The sequence below is a fragment of the Ailuropoda melanoleuca genome, chromosome 7 (genome assembly GCF_002007445.2).
Source record: "Ailuropoda melanoleuca isolate Jingjing chromosome 7, ASM200744v2, whole genome shotgun sequence".
NCBI classification, from domain to species: domain Eukaryota; kingdom Metazoa; phylum Chordata; class Mammalia; order Carnivora; family Ursidae; genus Ailuropoda; species Ailuropoda melanoleuca.
In genome coordinates, this window is record NC_048224.1 from 59,900,098 (window position 1) to 59,919,538 (window position 19,441).

General features: G+C 61.3%; 2 protein-coding genes across 4 annotated transcripts; one reads left to right on the forward strand and one right to left on the reverse strand.

The window, feature by feature from the left end:
* Positions 1-7,008: 7,008 nt before the first annotated feature.
* FBXW5 (F-box and WD repeat domain containing 5) lies at positions 7,009-11,154 on the reverse strand. Its single transcript, XM_034664854.1, is given in 9 exon segments — positions 7,009-7,704; positions 7,775-7,987; positions 8,061-8,208; positions 8,423-8,846; positions 8,918-9,066; positions 9,188-9,362; positions 9,621-9,778; positions 10,117-10,291; positions 10,293-11,154. Coding segments are annotated over 9 exon segments (1,704 nt in total). The 5' UTR covers positions 10,311-11,154; the 3' UTR covers positions 7,009-7,460.
* A 104-nt stretch (positions 11,155-11,258) lies between these two features.
* Positions 11,259-13,432, forward strand: C8G (complement C8 gamma chain). Of its 3 annotated transcripts, XM_019792751.2 has the most exons (8): positions 11,259-11,649; positions 11,841-12,034; positions 12,139-12,275; positions 12,417-12,487; positions 12,564-12,671; positions 12,939-13,040; positions 13,122-13,160; positions 13,247-13,432. In XM_019792751.2, the coding sequence occupies exons 2-8, from the start codon at positions 11,897-11,899 to the stop codon at positions 13,255-13,257; spliced, it is 606 nt and encodes a 201-aa protein (XP_019648310.1). In that variant the 5' UTR covers positions 11,259-11,649; positions 11,841-11,896; the 3' UTR covers positions 13,258-13,432. The 3 variants fall into 3 exon arrangements, with proteins under 3 accessions (XP_019648310.1, XP_011214897.1, XP_019648311.1); XM_011216595.3 differs by having other exon boundaries at positions 11,259-12,034; XM_019792752.2 differs by having other exon boundaries at positions 11,259-12,034; positions 12,193-12,275.
* Positions 13,433-19,441: the final 6,009 nt, after the last annotated feature.

A 19,441-nucleotide genomic window follows, 5' to 3' on the forward strand; every position in this document is an offset into this window, starting at 1 on the left:
GGACATTCGTCACGTTGTTTGCATCTGGCTGAGAAGGGGCCGCAGCTCGGACGCGCGCATCGGCGCTTACGCCTGTCGAAGGGTGTTGGGTGGTTTGAGTTCTGCAGTCGTGCGTAGAGCGGCTCGGAGCGTCTGCGCCCAGGCTGCGGGGGGCACGCTTCCGTTTTCCCTGAGTGGTGGTGCTGGGTCGCACGGGAAGCGTAGTTCAAATTCGTACGAAGCTGCCGGCCATTTTCCAGAGTAGCTGCTCTCGTCTGAATGTGTGCGCCCCCCACCCCCCAAAGTCACGGTGAAGGCGTTAGGACACGGAGCCTCGGGAGAGGGACCCCGGAGAGCTGCCCGGCTCCTCCCGCCGCCTGAGGACACTGAGACTCTGCAAGCCAGGGGGCTCCGCGCCGGCAGCCCCGTCTCGGCCTTGAGCCTTCGCGGACTGTGAGAAACGTGTCCTGCCGCCGAGCCCCAAAATTCTCGTCGTATTTGTCGCGCGGCCCAGGCTGACAGAGACCGCGGGCTACAGCCCCTGCGTTCGCGGCGGAGCAGGTGGGTTCCCGGGCTCCGCACCGTTTAGCCCTTGCTACCCAGGCGAGCGGGGCTGTCCTGTCTTGGCTTTAGCTTGCCCTTCCCAGCATCGAACGAGGAGCGTCTTCTCTGCAGACGTGGCTGCCTGTTAGTTTTGCCCATTTTTCAGTTGGGCTGGTGGTTTGCTGGTTGTTGAGTTTCAAGCGGGGTTTGTGCATTCTAGGTACAAGTCCTTTGTCAGGTATGCGGCTCATAAATGTTTCCTTCCAGTTTGTCGCTTATTTTTTCATCTGCTTAACTTTTTTAGAACAAAATTTGTATGTTCTGGTGAAGTGCTACTTACTGACTTTTTGTGACATGGATTGTGCTTTTAGCGTCATGCCTGGGAATTCTTTGCCTTCCACCAGACAATGAAGGCTTCCTGTGGTTTCTTCTAGAAGTATATTGTGACGTGTTGCATTTAAACTGTGGATCCATTTTAAGTTGATTTTTGTAAAAGGCATGAAGTTGAGGCTGATTTTTCTGCATCTGGCCAGTTATTCCAGAGCCATTTACGGAAATGAACGTCCGTTGTTTGCCTCTCCCACAATCAGAGCCTCTCTCTGTCCACTGACTTTGTACTTTTGTAAAGTTCATTTGCCACGTGTGTGTGACCTGTTGTGTTCCGCTAACCTGTGTCTGTTTGCACCAATGCCAGCATACGTCCTAATGAGTATTAGCCTAAGTGGTGTGAGTCCTCCAACTTTGTTCCTGTTTTTCAGAATTACTTCAGCCATTTTTGTTCCTTGGCCAGTAAGTGTAAGTTTTAGAATTTCCTGGTCTGTAGCTACAAAAAGCCTGTTGGGATTTGATTGGCGTTGTATTAAATCTACAGGTCAGTTTGGGGAGAATTGACATCTATGTTGTCTTCTAGTCCAGGAACATAATTTGTCTCTGTTTGTGTCTTTGCTTTTTTTTCAGTCATCGTCCTGTGGTATTCAGCATAAACACGTGCTGTTTGAGGTTAGTGCCTAAGCGTTTCTTTCAGTCTCGAGCTATTGTCAAAGGTAGTATTTTTTATTATTGTTTTTTAAAAGACTTTATTTTAGAGAGAAAGCAAGGGGATAAGGGGCAGAGGGAGAGAGAGAATCTCAAGCAGAATCCCCATTGAGCAGGGAGCCCAGCACAGGACCCTGAGATCATGACCTGAGCCAAAGTCAGGCATCAGACGCTCAACCAACTGAGCCACCCAGGCTCCCCATAAAAGGTGTTTTCAAATTTTGGTTTCCAATCGCATAGTCCTAGTGCTTAGAAACAGTTGTCTTTTGTGTGTTCTCTTTATATTCTGTAAGCTTGATAAACTGACTGGTTCCAGGAGGTTGTTGAATTGTTTGTTTTTGCAACTTTTGGGGGATTTTTCACATAAACACTCATGTCATCTGTGAATTAGGACAATTTTATTCTTCTCCAGTTCGTATGCCCTTCATTTGTCTTGCTCACTTTATCCCACCTGCTGAGTTTCCTCGCTGTGAGGTGAAACAGGAGTGGAAGGAGGGGCTCTTGGCCTTGTTCCTGGTCTTGGGAAGGTTCCCTCTTTCACCAAGTGTGATGTTACCTGCAGGTTGTGCTGATGCCTTTGCCAGGCTGAGCGAGCTGCCTTCTGCTGCTGGTCTGCCGAGGGCTTTACCATGACGCGGATGTTCTGTGAAGTGCTTTATCTGCACCAAGCGGCATGTCCAGGCGCGTCTTCTGTACTGTTCCTTGGTGGCTTGCGTTCATTATCTCTAGATACAGAACCAGCCTTGCATTTCTGGTCATGGCATACAACTTGTTTTATATTATTTCTGGATTTGGTGTAATTATCTCTTGAGGATTTTGCATCTGTATTTGCCAGGGATGTTGGTCCATAGTTGTCCTTTTCGTAGTCTTTGGTTTCGGCGTCAGGGTCATGGCGGTCCTATGGAAAAGGAGTCTGGAAGTGTTGACATTTGTTGAGGTTTGTCTTACGGTGCGGGCTGTGGTCTGTCTTGGTGGGCGTCCCTGTGCACCCCGCTCTTGCTGAGTGGGGATGTTGTGTGCAGTTCAGTTCTCAGTTAGGTCCAGCTAGTTGGTAGTTCTTACACATTGAATCACATCCCCCCAAAAAAGATATGCTGACGTCCTAATCCCTAGTAACTCAGAATGTGACCGTATTTGGAAATAGGGTCTGTTTAGTGGTAATCAAGTTAAATCGCGGCATAGAGTGGGCCCAGTCCAGTAGGACTGGGAGCCTTATAAAAAGGGGAGATTTGGACACAGACCTGCAGAGGGACGATGATGGGAAAAGGCCCAGGGAGAGGCCATGTGAACACAGAAGGTTGGACTGGGTCAACAGATGAGGACACCAAGGATGGCCAGCCCCACCAGCAGCCAGAAGAGACAAGGAAGGGTCCCCCCACGGCAGACGTGTGGACTTGTGGCCTCTGGAGCCGTCAGACAAGGAGCTCCCCAGTTCATGGTCCTCAGTTCCAGCAGCCCGGGGAAATGGGCACAGTGCTGGGTTGGGTTCTGCCCTTGCCGGTTCTCGGGCAACGACTGCCCTGAGCGAGGGCACGCCGTCTCCAGCTGCGACTGCTCTCTCCTCTCGTTCTGCCACTTTGCTTTGGCTGTTTATGGCTCTTCTCTGAGCGACGCACACATTTGGGGATGCTTTACCTTCTCAGTGAATGTTGCCTTTTACTCGTGGGCTCTTTATCTCTGAGGCACACTGTGCTTGGGGGTTCGAGTAGCCAGTTGAGGCTCCCTTTAGGAATGTTTTGGTGGAATGTGGTTTTCCATCCTTTCCATCTCTTATGTCCTATTTGAAGTGCTTTATTAGTCACGGCAGAGTGGGGCTGTAGGGCTTCTGTTTTGTTGGTTTCACTTTGACAGTAATGTAATTATTGATGTGCTGAGGTAGGTGTTTGCCATTTTGTTTGTTTTCTGTTGGTCCTCTCTGTATTTGTGCCTCCATTTCCTCTCTGCTGCCTAGAAGAACAGAATTATTTGAACATTCTTTAGTGATCTGTGTTAGTCCGTCTATTGTGGTTTGTCTCTCTCGGTGTTGTATTTTTAGTGGTTCTTCTAAGGATCACAACTCACTTCTTAACTTTTGTTGTACTTTTTTTTTTTTTTAAAGTAGGCTCCTCGCCCAGCGTGGCCCCCAGCGCAGGGCTTGAACTCATGACCCTGAGATCAAGACCTGAGCTGAGACCAAGAGTTGGACGCTCAGCCAACGGCGCCACGCCGGCGCCCTACAACACACTTGTAACAGCTTACTGACGGAGGTGGTTATTTTGCACTTTAACTGGGATGGAGGCACCTTACCCCCAAGGGTCCCTTTATTGTCCCCGCATATCTAGACTGAAAACTCCATCAGAAAACATTATAACTGCCTTTCTTTCAACTGCCAAACATGTTTTGAAGAACTCAGGAGGACAGGAGTCTGTCTACATTTCTGTCCCCTCGTTGTCGGCATCCCAGCCTCATTCTTGTCAGAAGACCTTCCATCGCTGGCTACAGAGTCTCTTTCTTTCATTTGAGAATTTATTTCACTGGTAGTCATGAAGGATGTTTCCACCGGCTACGGCATTCTGGGCCTAACAGCCTACCCGTCTTGAATCGTGGCTTCCTGTGAAGGGCCTGCAGCTCTCCAGGCAGGCGTGAGCTTTTCCCCACTGCTGTCAGGGTTCTTCCATCTTGGGTTTCGGCAGTTTGATGAGATGCATCTGGGTGTGGATGTCTGTGGCTTTATCCTATTTGGGTTTACTCTTCTTGAAGCTGTGGGTGTGTATCTTTCACCACATTTGGGTGGTGAATTTCAGCTGTCATTTCTGCAGATCACTTTCTTTTGGGCTCCCAGCGATACAAACATTAGACCTTTAAAGTCTGTCCCATAGGTCCCTGGGGCCTGATTTTTACCCCAATTGGTTGTCTTTCCTTTGTTCAGATTGAATAATTTCTGTCCACCTGTCTTCAGTCATATCCATTCTGGTGGTCTGTCTTTCCAGTGAGTTTTAAAATTTTGCTTTTCAGTCCTAAAATTTCCATGTGGCTCCTCTAAAATCTTCTGTTTCTCTTCCCTTTCCCCTTCCCCTTTTCCTTTCTCTTTTTCTTATTCTTTTCTTTTTTTTGTCAGAGAGTGAGCGAGCAAGCAGCAGGCAGAGGCAGAGGGAGAAGCAGGCTCCCTGCTGACCAGGGAGCCCGACAGGGGCTCGATCCCAGGACTCCGGGATCATGACCTGAGCTGAAGGCAGATGCTTCAGCCACTGAGCCACCTGGGTGCCCAAAAGCTGCTGCTGCTTTGCTGAGACTTTTGTATCTTTACATCTTTGGAACTGTCTGTGATTGCTTGTTCAAGCGTTTTTACGATTGCTACTTCCGAGTCTCCGTCAGATAATCTTGACGTCTGTGTCCTTTCACCCTTGGCATCCGCTGAATGTCTTTCCCTCTGAGTTGACGTTTTGAGGGTTCTTTATGTGCCGAGGAATTGTGGGTCATGTTCTGAGCATCACTTGATTGGCTCTGGGTCTTGTGTGACTCCTGGGCGACTGTCAGTGTCTGCTTCATGGGCACCAAGCTCTTGTTAGGCTTAGGCCCACTACACACCCCACGGTCTGTGGGCCGGTCCTTAGGCTGGGATTGGGCACTGGTCTGCAAGCTCTTGCGGTCTGGTCTGATGCACGCATCTGCAGCCCGATGGTCAGCCTTAGTGGCCATGCCACCTCACGCGCTGTTTCCCGAACTGCTCCCTCTGGCCTGGGAGCCAGCACCGTCTGCTCCTTCAGCCAGAGGTGTGGCAGCCAGAGGCGTGGGGCTCTTGCTGCCCTGCTGTTGTGCCCTCCCCTGGTCAGGCCACTTCTGGGTCCACCCTGTGGCAGTGCAGAGCGAGCACAGTGGTAACGGGCTCCGGGAGCCCCACAAGCTGCACTGGACACTGTGGGCCTCACTGCCCCCACGGCCTCTCTGCCCAGCTGCTCCGTCCTTCTGGCAGGCTGCTCTCTGGGCACTCACTTCCGAGCCGAGGTTGTTCCGAGTCCCGGCCAGGGCCCGGACATGGAGCGCTGGTTCTGCTCTTGCTCCCCAGCCACCTGCTGCAGTGCCCTATGCAGAGTGAGTGCTTGGCTCTTCCAGCTGCCCCGTGGGAGGGACGGGGCCTGTGTGCCTGGTCCGTCTCACTTGGACGCACAACCTCCCCTGCAGAGCGTTAGGATCTCGGGACCCTCGCCGGCCGTGGCCTCGCCGCAGCACATCTCATGGGGGCTGCCGCTTCTCCCGGTCAGACCTCGCCACCCGTGTCCTGAGGACTTCTGTCTTCCTGTACTCGGGCCGTTTTCTGCCCCGTGCTCCCTGCTGCAGCATGAGCTGAGCGCCTCCTGCCCCAACCGTGCTGTCCCCCGTCCCCCTCCCCCCCTGGGCTTCCAGCTCTTCCTTGAGTTTTGGGGGGGAGGGGATCTGCTCCAACCTTTTTTCCATCTCAATCACTCTACCTGTTGTGTCCCACTGGCCTCCTTTTGAAAGCCTGGGTGTTTTCTATTCTTATCCTCTGCTTTCATTTTACAGATTTTAGTTTCCTGGACGATTTTAAGATCTTGGCAGAAGATTGTTCCATTTTCGCCACTTGTCAGGAGCGTATTTGCCCTCAGGGAGCTTGCTGGCTACTTCTGATGGCCTGAGCCTCATGGCTCTGGGTGGTCTCGGGTGTGCTGTGTGCGGGACGTTTGGGGTTCTGTTGCTCTTGTGTGCTTGTGTCTGGAGGTCCTGACATGAACCCCAGCAGCCCCAGGCTTCCCCATTGTTACCGTGGGCTGGGGCGTCCTCCTCTGCGTGCACAGCCCACACTGGTGGACACTCAGCCATGAGCAGCTCCTCTGTGCCCTCTGCCTTCCCTGCCCGGCCGTCCCCCTGAGCCAGTATGGTTCCAACCCCAGCAGCCTCTGCTCGGCACTGCCTCTGGCCTCTTGTTCCTGCAGACCTGTCTGTGCCTGCCGTGTTTGTCCCTCAACTGTGGCGATGGTCACTGTGCGTGGATGGAAGACAGTGGGACACGATGAGCTCCATGTGTAGCCAGGCATGGAAATCAGGCCTGCTGCCCCATCGGCAGCCCCACCCGCACCCATCACAATGAGGGGGTCAGGCGAGCCCCCAGGACAGATGTGGGTCAGGCCCTGAGGGTGTGGCCGGGGCTGCTTTCTGCCCCTCCACGTCCACCCTGTTCCACGTCCCCACCCCACCCCACCCCTGCTGCCACGTGCGGGTCGTCTGCAGCGGCTCCCCAGGTCAGGTGCACCCCTTTATGCCTCCCTGCTGGCAGCGAACACATGTCCTCGTGGACGAGCTCTGGCACTTTCTGCACGCTGGTGACCTCGTCTGCTCAGACGTTCCAGGGACAGCACCTGGGGACGCAGCCTCGAGCCACACTGCTCCACCACAGCCTCAAGTGTCCTGCTGTCAGGGGGGCCCCTCCGTGCACACAGAGATTGGACGGCGGGGTGCTATTGCCAACTGTTTATTCAGGCCCCAAACAGGTGACCAGTGACATGCAGTTTGCCTGGGCCCACGGCAGACTGACCTGTGCTGCCTGCCGGCCCTGCTGGTGACCAAATGGGTTCCCAGAGGAGGGGCCGGCCGAAGGGTACGTGTGCTGCTGACTGTCCCAGGGCACAGGCCCTGGGGGAGGAGGGTGCAGGAAGAGTGGGGCCCCAGTGTCCAGTGCATCTCAAGCCAGCCACGGGGCTGCCCCGCTGCTGAAGGGCACAGCTGTGGGAGGTGGGGTGTGGTGTGAGCGTGGCGGGGGGCAGGCCGTCCCCTCCCTGCAGTCCTGCTGAACCCCCTTCTAAGGCAGGACTCTCACGAGTGTCTATGCCCACCGCGTGGTCTGGGCAGCGGCTGGGCCCTTGGGAAAGGACTGCCAACCTCTGGGCCATCTTCAGTGGGTCCCCTCCTCAGCGCCTCTGACTGGCAAACCAGGAGAAGAAGGGATGGGGACGCGGACGCGGGGCATGGTGGATGCGCACAGTGCGTGGTGAGCGCCAGGCTTTGATGGTGGCGTCGTCGCTGGCCGTCAGCAGGAGCTCCTGCTCTTGGGGGCTGAAGACCACCGAGTTGACGACGTCCTGGTGCCGCAGCTTAGCCAAGCAGATGTTGTAATGCCGGTCCCAGATGTAGCCATGCCGGTCCTCTGCCCCACTGCGGGAGAGCGTCGGGTGAGACGCGGCGCGGCGCACCGGGACCCGGCCCGGCCCGGCCAGCGCGCTACCTGGCCACGAAGTCCCTGCTGACGTCCAGGAAGATGAAGAAGCACTCGTCACTGGGCGTGTGGGCACGGTGGGCCCGCAGAGCCCGCTTCACCTCCCGCAGGGTCTTGAGGTCAAACACCAGCAGGTCGATCTCCTCTGCGATGGGCGGCGGCTGCATGGGGTCGGCCACCACGGAGCCGCTGGGCCAGGCACGGCTGTTTACGTACAGGTACCTGGGCAAGGGGCACCCTGCTTGGTATCAGCGGCCCGCAGAGGCTCCCACCCGGGACGCTCTCAGGGGCCCACCTGTTGTCCGGGGACAAGCCCATGCCGATGATGTGTCCGTGCACGTCGATGACGTGGTCCAGGGCGTCAAAGAAGGCATCCGAGCCCCGGCCCTCGCCCAGCACAGGCCCGGCTGTGGTCATCTGGTGCGGCAGGATCTGTTTGATGCCTGCGGGAGGCCAGGTGAGGGCAGCAGCGTCTGAACCAGAGGGGCCCTGGAACGTGCTCTCCAGGAGGCTGGACCAGGGTGGCCCCCAGGACAAACAGAGGAAGCAGACGCTGCCCACAGACGCCCGCCCTGCCCTTGGCCACGGGTCCCCATCCCAGTCCCGGGGAAGCCTCACCCCCCGGCTCTAGGGACGCAGGAGGGCCTGCTCCCCTACCGATCTGGTGTGGTGAGTAGGTGAGGCAGCCCGTGGTGAAGATGAGGAGCTTGCGGGCGTCAGCCATGCTGTGCTCTGGGGGCTTGGTGCGGCCCTGCGCCAGCAGCTCGGCCACCTTGGTCTCCAGCGCGTGCTCTGACAGCTGGGGCTGCGCCCGCCCGTCCAGAAACCCGTCCAAGAAGCGCCTCAAGCCCTCCTTGGTGCGGGCCGGAGCTGGCCCTGGTCCCGGGCCTCCCGCCTCGTCCTCACTGTCGCTGCCCAGGTCGAAGACGCGGCCAGGGGGCGGCGCACCGGCATCCAGCAGGAGGTCGGGGCTGTCGAAGCGGCTGCAGTCGGCCACCATCACCGTGCGGATGGTGCTGGCGTTAAGGTTCTGAATCTTGAAGAGCCGCTTCACCACGTTGACGTTCTCTGACTCCACGTCCTGGGGGTGGGAGACAGCAGGTGGGTACCAGGCCAAGGAGGGAGCAGCCGCGGGGGCACACCCGGCCGCACCTGGAACGCGTTGTTGAGCCAAAGCACTGAGCAGGAGGTAATGTCCCCGATGCGGTGCAGGTTCCCCGAGATCAGGCTGGTCTCCGTGAGCCAGCAGCCGAACACATCATAGGGCTTGTTGCGCACTCGGGACAGCAGGGCGAAGCTGTCTGCAGGGGAGCAGGGGCAGGGCTGTGGGGAGGGGCTGGCGGGGCTGAAGGGGTGCGGGGCTTTGTGGAAGGAGGGGCGGGGCTGGCCAGGACAGCCGGCCCGCCCCAGGCCCGCTCTCACCTAGGCTGATGACTGCGATCTCACCCGACGAGGAGTTGTGAGGCCCTAGGAACACCCCGGACGCCAGCAGCAGCGAGTCGTCCTGGTTGAACTGGGAGAACTGGGTGTAGCTCCAGTTATAGGGCCGCATGTCCGCGCTGTGCAGCAGCGAGATGGTCAGGTCGTTGTTCCAGATCTGCGTGGGGGCGGAGTCATCTGGGGGCCTCTTGAGCCCACCCTGCACAGGACCCCAGGGCCCATGCCGCAAGTCCCTCTCCCAGCTGAGCGCATGCCCAGAAACACCACCAGGCTGGGCTCCTGGCCCCTGGCTGCCCGCCGAGCCGAGCGGTGCGGGTCTACACGGTGGGCTCCTGGCTCTGGAGCAGAACTCGCTCCCCTCCGTCAGCAGGGAGGGCCGCCCCACCCGGCCCCAGCTGCCGAGGGCTGGGCTCACCTTCACGGTGCAGTCCTTGGAGCAGGAGGCAAACTGGTAACCCGAGTGGGAGAAGCTGAGATGCAGCACCTGATCGCTGTGCTCCTTGAGCGTCTGCACCTCCACGCAGGGCACTCTGTCGTACAGCCGCCGGAACTCTTCATACCAGGACGTGGCCGCTGGGGGTGGGGGTGGTCACCACTGGGGCCCTGAGCCTCCTTTCCCAGAGGCCAGCACCCTGACAGCGTAGGGGCCAGCCCTGCCCCTGGAGGACGTCGCCTCAGCTGCAGGGGTGCCCCCGGCACCCCCGAGCCCCTGCCTCCCTGCCAGGCTTGTACTGAGGCATGGCCTGGCTGTTCCCCATCAGTGTGAGGGCCACACGGTGCCCTGGTGGCCACTATGGAGATCTGGGCGGTGGGGGACCAGTGTTGTGGCTTCAGTGGGCAGCATGTGAATGGCCCTGCCTCCCGCCCTCCCAGCCAGCCGGTGCACTGTGGGGCCACGTGCAGGCCCTGACCTGGGTGCCGGGGCACGTCTCGGGCCACCTGGTAGTAGCGGTAGAACTGCTCCCTCCACAGGAACTCGTCCCGGGACACGGCCTGCCACTGGCGGCACACCAGACCGGCGGCCAGTACGTCCGCGGGGCCCAGGCTCAGGAAGATCTGGTAGACGAGGCTGTCAGGGAGCAGGGGGAGTGCCCCCCTCATCCATTGTGACATTCTGCCCAGGAAGCCCTGAAACCCACACGTGGTCCCCTTAGTTGCCAGCCGCACTGACAGAGGGTACCGGCGCCAGGGGAGGGGCCCCGGGGTTGAGCTGAGGCCACTGCCCTGCTGGGAATTCCATCAGACTGAGCGTGTGCAGACAGGGCCAGCTGGCACTACCCACCGGGTTAAGGGTCCAACAGCTTCTCCAAGCCCCCTGGACAACCACACTCCTGACGGGCACCCCTGCACGTCCCCGTGGTTCCCTGGAACAGGCGGCTTTGGGCGCTCAGCACCTCCCGGCTCGGTCCAGCCTGAGCTGGACCCCACATCTGCTCTCAGCCCAGAAGGGGCCTGGTCGCGGGGGTGAGGCCCTCTGACCTCCTCGCGCTCACGGGGCAGAAACACATCTGCATGCCTGGGCCGGTGACTGCTCCGAGGCCGAGAAACGAAGAACCGCTGACCCCCACGCACTCCTGTCACTCTGACCTTGTAGCCCCAAGGCTTCAGAACCGTCAGCATGGGACAGAGGTCCTTCCGAGAAGAGGCTTGGGGCCGGCGGGACGAGCTCCAGCCCGCCTGCCCCAGACGCCGCCAGGGACACCAGCCGGCCCTTGGCCTCTGCCCTGTGGCCTACGGGAGCCCTGCCAGGCGGTCAGCGGGCCAGCGCGGCCACTGCCAGGCGAGCCGGGGGCGGGGCGGGGGCTGCCCAACGTCCCCTCCCACCTTCCCTCCGAGGGGCTGCGGGGGGCGGGGGGCGGGGCCCCGAGGCCCCGGCGCGCCGGCCTCGGCGACTCATTGATCGGCAGAGGGCGCGGCCGAGGCCGGGGTGCCGGACGCGAGGGTGGGGGGGCGGCAGGGAGCCGGGGACCGGACACGGCCGGTTTGCGACGCTCCTCGGGGCCGGGAAACTGGGGATTGGGGGCGGGACGACGACTTTCTCCGAGTCCGGGCGCACTCACCGCGGACGCCTCCGCCCGGCTGTGCTGCCCCTGCCCCGGCGGCCAGCCGGCCGACCCGCTTCCGCCCCGCCGCTCCCGCTGCCGCGTCTCTATGATGGAGCCCGCCAGGCTGACGCCTCGAGCCCTGAGGCATCGATGGCTGCAGAGTGTCGAGCACCCGGCAGCCCGGATCGGCTATGGCTGCGCCTGCGCGCACTCGAGCTCGCGCCCAACAGCGCCCCCGGCGGCCGGGAGGGGCGGCGGCCTTGCACCGGGGCCAGTGGGCTGGGCTGAGGGCAAGGCTCACTCACCTCATGAGTTCGCGACCCCGCCCCGCCGCTCCCAGCTGCTGGGGCCCTGGGTTAGGGGGTCGTGGACGAGGAACCAGAGGTCAACCCGGATTTTGTAAGCAGGCTATGGCGCCAGGGCCCTGCCGGGAAGTGCAGAGTCGAGGAGGCTGGGGGTGGACTCTCGTGGGGGGCAGGGTGCTTGGTGAGGCAGGAGGACCAATGGGGACTTCCTGGGCTGGAGGTGGACGGGCGCCGACTTCCTGTGCCAGGCTTCTGGGCGGCACTGGACAGTGGACTTTGCCCCAGGACTTGGCCGTCCTGCCCTGGCCTCCCCCAGTTCCAGCACTGTTACTGCCACCACCATGCTGACGCCCAGGACTGCACTCCTCTTGACTGTGCTCCTGGCTGGGGGCTCCCTGAGCCAGAGGCCTCGGAGACCCGCTCGGCCCGCGTCCCCCATCAGCACCATCCAGCCAAAGGCCAACTTCGATGCTCAGCAGGTGTGGGGGGGGGACAGGTGGTGGGCAGGATCTCGCCCCGCTTTCCAGGGGTCAGGGCCGGGCAGCTCTTCATCCCCTTGTGCCCTCACATGGCCTGCCCCTAGTTTGCAGGGACGTGGCTCCTTGTGGCCGTGGCCTCCTCATGCCGCTTCCTGCAGGAGCAGGGCCACCGGGCTGAGGCCACCACACTGCGTGTGGCTCCCCAGGGTGCAGCCATGGCTGTCAGCACCTTCCAGAAGCTGTGAGTCCCCCGCACGGACCCCTGCCCCCACCCTTGCTGTGGCCTGGACCAGAGTCCTATGAGGCCTTGCCCGGGTTGGGGTCCCTAAGCCCGCTGTCCTCCCCCCCCCCCCCCCCCCCCCCCCCCGCCCCGGCCCCCCAGGGATGGGATCTGCTGGCAGGTGCAGCAGCGCTACCGAGACACAGGCGTCCCCGGCCGCTTCCTGCTCCAAGGTGAGGCAAGGGCATCGGGGGATGGGGTGAAGGGCTGGGAGTCAGAACCTGACAGGGCTGACTCAGCTCTGCCCAGCCCGAGGTGCCCGTGGGGCAGTGGACGTGGTCGTCGGAGAGACAGACTACCAGAGCTTCGCCATCCTGTACCTGGAGCAGAAGCGGCGGCTGTCGGTGAAGCTGTACGGTGCGTCCACACGGAAGCCCACACTCAGGGCCATCCACGTGGGGCGAGCCCAGAGGGACGCACAGACCCTCCCTGCCCTCCCTGCCCTCCCCTCCCTGTATCGCGACCCTCCTCAGCTGAGCAGCGGTCCAGGGAGGAGTCCCTGCAGATAGGCCCAGGTGTGGGGACAGAGGGGACAGGGAGGGGGATGGGTGTGTCCCAAGCACACAGACCCTATGCCCAGCACGCCCCCTCACCACGTGCCCAGGAGCCCTGTGTGCCCCACAGCCCGCTCCCTCCCTCCAAGTGACTCGGCCCTGAGTGCATTTGAGCACAAGACCCAGAGCGCCAACCTGACCGAGGACCATATCTTGTTCTTCCCCAAGTATGGTAAGCCTCCCCCAGTGGCCTGCCTTGTCCTCCCCCGTGTGCCCTGCCGCAGCCACCCCTGACCCCTGCTTGGGCCTTCAGGTTTCTGCGAGGCTGCAGACCAGTTCCACGTCCTAGATGGTGAGTGGGCAGTGCTGGCCGGGTGGTGCAGTGAGGGGGGCGCCCTTCAGCTCCTTCACTGGCTGAGTCTCGTCTCTTTGCCCCAGAAACCAGGTGAGTCCGGGCGGCAGCCCTGGAGGTGGTGGCACCTGCTACCCCGCTCACGGAGCGCCGGCGCCCCACGGGGTCAGGGCCACCCCATGGGGGACGCTTGCCCTTGTGTGCCCAGAGCTGCTCATCGCCCAGAGCTCAGGAGCGTTGCCTTCATTAAACGCTGTCCATCTTGGCCCCGATTCCTTCCTTTCCGTGTTGGACCTGGACCAGGGCCTCTGCCTGCTTGTCTTCTCATGGGCATGTGGGGCTGCTTCCTTGGGTGGGCTGGAGAGGGAAGTGGCGGGCTCCCCTGGTCAAAAACCCTCCCCAGGGAGGCAGGGTGCAAATGGCTCTTTTTCAAAGTCTGGAAGTGCCCACTGCCCTGCTGTCCCTGTGCCCGTCTCTGCTTCTTAGTTGGACCCCCTGCACTGTGGTCCCAGCTGCCCTTCCCTGCTCCCAGTCTGAGCACACATGCCCTGCAGGCCTTGCTGGGCTGCCCTGGGTAGGCCCAGGAGCTGAGCCTGCCTCCTGCCCAGATGGTGGGGGACCTTTTCTAGAGGGATGAGCAGCCCTCCCCACAGGTTCTCCTGGTCTCCCGCTGACCCTGTGCTCCCTTCTGGGAGGCACAGGTCCAGAGTCCCAGTGGCCCTCTGGCCTGAGGCAGGACAAGCCCCTGGGGAGGGGCAGGCAGACCCCCTCCCCATTCCTGGATGTGGTGCCTGGGTCTGTAGTGAGCTGGCGATGGTCTCAGAAAGACAGGAGGCTGGGCTGTCCCAATGGCTACCCTGAGGGCTGGCAAGGGCAGAAGGGGCACGAGACAGACCTGGGAGCAGGACTGCCCCCCTGGGGCTGAGTCCAGTCCTGGCATCAGGCAGCCAGGTGCCCCTCGGGGTAGATCGCGAGATTACGCAGGCAGGGAGAACAAGGTGTGTGTGTGTGTGGGGGGGTCTATCCCGAAATGGAGGAAGCAGGCCAGCCTAATTCAGGTGCTAGGATTGCGGTGAGCACAGGAGCTTGGCACTCAAGTGGGGAGCCCACACCCAGGATCCGACCAAGGTTGCCAGCTGTGAGGAACCAGGAGGCATGGTGTGCTTTGCTCTGTAGAGACCTTTCTGAAATGTGGGAACTCCAAGGCCCATGGGAGATGGAGGCAGGGGGAGGGAAGGGCTGAAAATGGGTAATGGTGTCCCCCTCAACCCCGGCAATGGCTGCCTGGAGCGGCCCCTCCAGGTGATGCCAGATTGTTGGGGGGATGTGGAGTGCTGGGGAAGGTCTGCCTCTGGGGGCTCCCCACTGCCCCCCAGGGTAGACTGCATGTACTTTCCACATCCCAGGTCCTGACTGACCTGTCTGACCCTCACCAGGGGTCCCAGACACTGGGGAAATCACTGAAGAGAAGAATCTGGACTAGGGGAAACTGACCCTAGAGGAAATAGAGGTACTCCAAGAGGGCAAAGCGCACTTGAAACAAAACAATTTTGGGTCACCCAGCATGCAGCTCTCCTCTTCAGGGCCAGGGCCTGCCCAGGGGGGGTCCCACAGGGGACGGCTACCCCAGGGCTAGGGGAAGGAGCTATGGCCCTCACCCTGCACCAGGAGCCCAGTGGGCAGAGCCTGGACCCTGCTTGGCTCCTGCTGGTGAGAACACCCTCCAGACCCTTCCAGCACCCCCCTCCCTATCTTGTTAAACCATCTTCTCTATTTGCTGGGGCACTGGCCCCTTTCAACAGCTCTGATGACTTGGGGATGGGTACTATGCCTCCACACATGCCCACCCCGTGCCCCGAGGGGCCTGGAAGCGCCCTATTCCAGGACGGTGTGCCTGGGCTCTGATGATACCTCATCCATGCGGGGCCAGCTTTCTCCCTTGACCCCCCTCGTTGGCCTCCCCAAGCCTTGCTGGGCAAGATCCAGGCCCACATGGCTGTGAGTCAGGGCCCGGGGGTGCTCCTGGACAGACACGCCCGGCACACACTTGTCCTTCCTGGAGAAATGTGCACGCCTCTCCCCCAGCCCCCTACACTGTCCCCTTGGGAACCAGCCTGGGGGTGGGGGGTTGGCCTACCTTCAGGAGAACTTGGGGGAGGGTCTGAGGGAAATGGCAGCCCCAGGCTGGGGCAAGACTGGAGCTGGAAGGTCTGTTCAGTCGGGAAAATGGGCATTAGCTTGGCCAAAGCTGGGCCTGAACTGGCCCTGAGCCTGATGAGCGTTTCTCAACACCTGGCGCACAGGTGGGACGGCTCCCTGTTCTAGAAGCTCGAGGCGCTGAGCTCACCACTGACTGCTGGTGAGGCTGAGGGGCGCCTGAGAGCTGGACCCCCCACTAGCCCCCATCTCCTCCCTGGGCTGCCAGGGGGTGGGGGCGAGCACCAGGCTATCCCGGGTGAGCTGTAGGCACCACTGTCTGGTCCCACCTCTGCATGCCCACTTGGCCCACTGGCTCAGTCCAGACCAGGACTGGGGTGGGTGTTGCTGGGAAGAGCCAGCAGCAGCCTTGTTTGGGCTCCATGTCTCCAGTGGGTGGGGACCATGCCCGACCCCACAGAATGGGCAGTGTCCACCGTATGTCCCTCGGGACTGGCATCCCAGAAAGGCAGACATTTGGGCTGAGGAGAAGAGGGGAAGGTGGGGGGCCCTGGCCCCCAGGGCTTTGAGGGAGAAGGGCAAAGGAAACTATAGCCTCCCCACGGGCCCTATGTCCCAGAGACCCACAGAAAAGATGTGGAGTCACTGAGCCCCTGTATCGGGTGGGGTCATGGCTGAGAGCTGGCAGTGCCCCAGAGAGCCCCCTGCAAGCCTGGCCCCACAGCCCCCAAACAGAAAATGAGGGCCTCTGCTCTGGGGTGTGGGAGAGTTCAAACACATCCCCCTCTCAGGGATTCTGGGGAAGGATGCTTCTGGAAGGACTGCAGGTCCAAAGGGTGGTGCTGGAGACCCTCCCAAGTGACCACAGGGCTGAGGGCCCACAGCAGCCCAGGCCTGTCCCTCTGGGTCTCCAGCAGCAGGTCTGGGGGGGGGGGGTTACAGTTGTCACGCATTTTATTTCCACAAAAATGTTTAATGAACTCTAATTGTCACAATCTAGGTGAAATAATTGTAGTTCTAAGTGAACTGTTGTTATGTAAAAATGTTAATTATAATTTGTATTTTGTCTTTTAATTGTAATAGGTGATTTTTAATACCTTAGAAAGAAGGAAAATACTTTATTTTAGAGAGGGGGGAGCTTGAGAGACAGCGGGGGTGGAGGGACAGAGGGGCAGAGAGAGAGAGAGAATCTTAAGCAGGCCCCACACCCAGCACGGATCCCAACGGCGGGTCAATCCCACAACACTGAGATCATGACCTCAGCCGAAATCTTGCCAACTGAGCCACCCAGGCGCCCCAAGAAAAATACCTTTTAAAAATGTATAGAACTTACCTTTGGGGCGCCTGGGTGGCTCAGTCATTCGGCGTCTGCCTTCGGCTCAGGGCGTGATCCCGGCGTTGTGGGATCGAGCCCCACATCAGGCTCCTCTGCTGGGAGCCTGCTTCTTCCTCTCCCACTCCCCCTGCTTGTGTTCCCTCTCTCGCTGGCTGTCTCTGTCAAATAAATAAATAAAATCTTAAAAAAAAAAAAAAAAAAAAGAACTTACCTTTAATTGGCCGTGGTGGTTGGGGCCTCCAGGAAAGGCCAGAGGAGCACTATACTGGGAGCCCACAGGCCTTGTCAGGATGCGAGGGTGCTGTGTCCCTGGCCCCCAGCGCCGGTGGTCCCACAGGCAGGTACATGGTCAGCCCTGTCGCGAAACCGTTGGCCCTTCTCGCTGGGTCCCCGCCCCACAGCAGCTCCAGTGGACAGGTGGGCCACGACCCCTGCATGTGGGGGACAGGGCTGGACACAGCCCGCGCGGAGGGGACCCTCCACCTCCCTCCAGCTCCCGGCAGGGCTTTCACACGGGTCGTCCCCGTCGCCATCCGAGCTGAGGGCCTCAGTGGCTGTGACGGGCCCTCGGGGACCCCCTGAACCCAGCCCGCCTTCCTCGCCCCTCCCCGGGGCAAGCTGGTCCCCGCCCACCCTCTCGGGCGCCGCGGGAAGAGCTCGTGAGGGCGGGAAGCGCCAGCCCCGCGCTCAGCGGCCGAGTTTGGGGCGAGAGAAAGAACTCGGGAGTAGGTGAGGGGAGGGCGGGTTTGGGTGGAAGCGAGGAAGGGACGCGGCCGGCCTTGGGCGCGGGGAGCGGGCAGGAGGGTCCTGCAGAGGCCGGGAGGGAGGGGACACCAGGCACCCGGCGGGGAAAGGGCTGCGGGCGTCCAGCCTGCACCCCGGCGGCACGTCCCGACCCTCCCCGCAGCCATCCCGACCGGCTGCAGCCGTGGACCCTGCGGCCCTTCCGAGACGATGCGGGAACCGGGGGCCGCTCCTCGCCCGAGTCCCGGACTCCGCTAGTCTTTGCAGACCGAGCTCCCGCGCGCGCGGCCCGCGTCACGTGCCCGCCCTCGACCAATCGCGTTGATGGTGGGAGGGGCCACGCCTGCCGCGGCCCCGAGCGTGAGGAGCGCGGCTCCCCGCGACCCGCGCGCAGCCTGCGACCCTCGTGGCGGCCTGCAGGGGGCGCCAGAGTCACTGAGTGCTGCCAGAGGCGCGGGGAGCCGCGTCCCCGGCTAGGAGGCAGTGGGCTGGGGGCCCGGAGCCCTGCCCGGGGGTTCGTCTCAGGCCCGGGGGACCCGCCTGGTCTCCGCTGCGGCCGGGCGGGCGGGGGTCGGGGGGGCCCTACCCTGACCCGCCCTCAGTCTCCCCAAAGCGCAGGCCAAAGGAGGCGGCTTTCAGTCTGCGGTGGGCGCAGAATTGGGTCGGGAGCGCCAGGGGCGGGCTGGTGCCTGCGGGGTGGGAGGTGGAGGCCAGGCGTCCGCCGCGTCTGGGGTCGGAACTGCCACGGCACCGCGAGCTCGGTTCGCGGTTCTCGAGGAGAAGCTGGTGGCTCCGGCCTGCCGACCCCTGCCGACCCCTGTCCTGGGGCGGGCCGCCGACCGAGAGAGGCCTCGACGCGCCACCTGGCAATGGGAACCGCTCCTGGAGGAGGAAGGGCGTGGGGGGGGGGGGTCATACCCTTCCATGCAGAGTGTGGGCTGGGACGGAGCCCAGCCCTGAAGCTCCTTGTCCTCGGGGCACTGGTGAATTCTGGCTGTCCTGCTTGGGGCCCCTCCTCAGGACAGGCTGCAGGTGGGAGAGGGAAAGAGATGACCCAGGGCAGGGGGACGTGGGTGGGGAAGGAGGTGGCCCAGGACCTGGGGACCTAGGTGGGGGCAGGAGGTGGCCCAGGACCTAGGGACCTGGGTGGGGAAGGAGGTGGCCCAGGACAGGGGGCTCACAGGTCAGGCACACATCCCTCCAGGCCATCTCCTAGAGCCCAGCACCTATGCATTTGACTACCTGTGTGGCTGCTTTCTTGCCGGGCCCTTTCTCTGGGGGTGGCCTGGTGGGCTACATGCCCAGCGCAGGTCCTCCTGCCCCAAGCCCTTTGTGGTGCCCTGCCCCCCACTAGGCTGGGCTGCCTGCCCCTGCCCTCCCTCTGGCAAAGGGGGCCCTGCAATCACCCCTCAGTCATCTTGATTTGGGTGCTCCGGCTGCCTGCCCCACCACCCCCTTGTCTGGCCTCACTCGGACCTGCTGCGACCCCTGCACCCTCATGCCTGAAGGGCCCCTTGGCCCTGTTCTTGCCCCACGCTTTGGGTTTGGGGACGTGTGGAGCAGTGTGGGGGTGGCGGGCCTGGGCCCTGCCCTCGGTGTTCTGCAGCAAGAACACTGTGCCCCTGACCCTCGGGACTAAGAAAGGTCAAGTTCCCTGTGTGGGATGGAACACCTTGCCCTCCACTGGTAGCAGGAAGGCTACTGCACTAGGGCTCGGCCAGGGAGGCACCTCAGGCCCTGACCACCCCCACTGGCATGGGGCCCTGGGAAGGGGTCCCAAAGAGGGTGGAACTGGGGGTCTCAGGACTCAGAAAGTGAGATACAGAGACATCCCTGGGAGCTGGTGGGCCCAGCAAGCACCCCCAGCCCCTCCATTTTCTGCCCATCTCCCTTCCTGGGCTGGGACCCAGATGCCCCCATCTCTGGTGGGTAGGATCTCAAGAGGGCCCCTGCCCTGCCCAAGCCACCTCCAAGCCTTCTGTGCTCACCTCTTCTGCCAGTTCTGAGGAGGAAGGTGAAGGTGGCACACCGTGGGGAGGGGCAC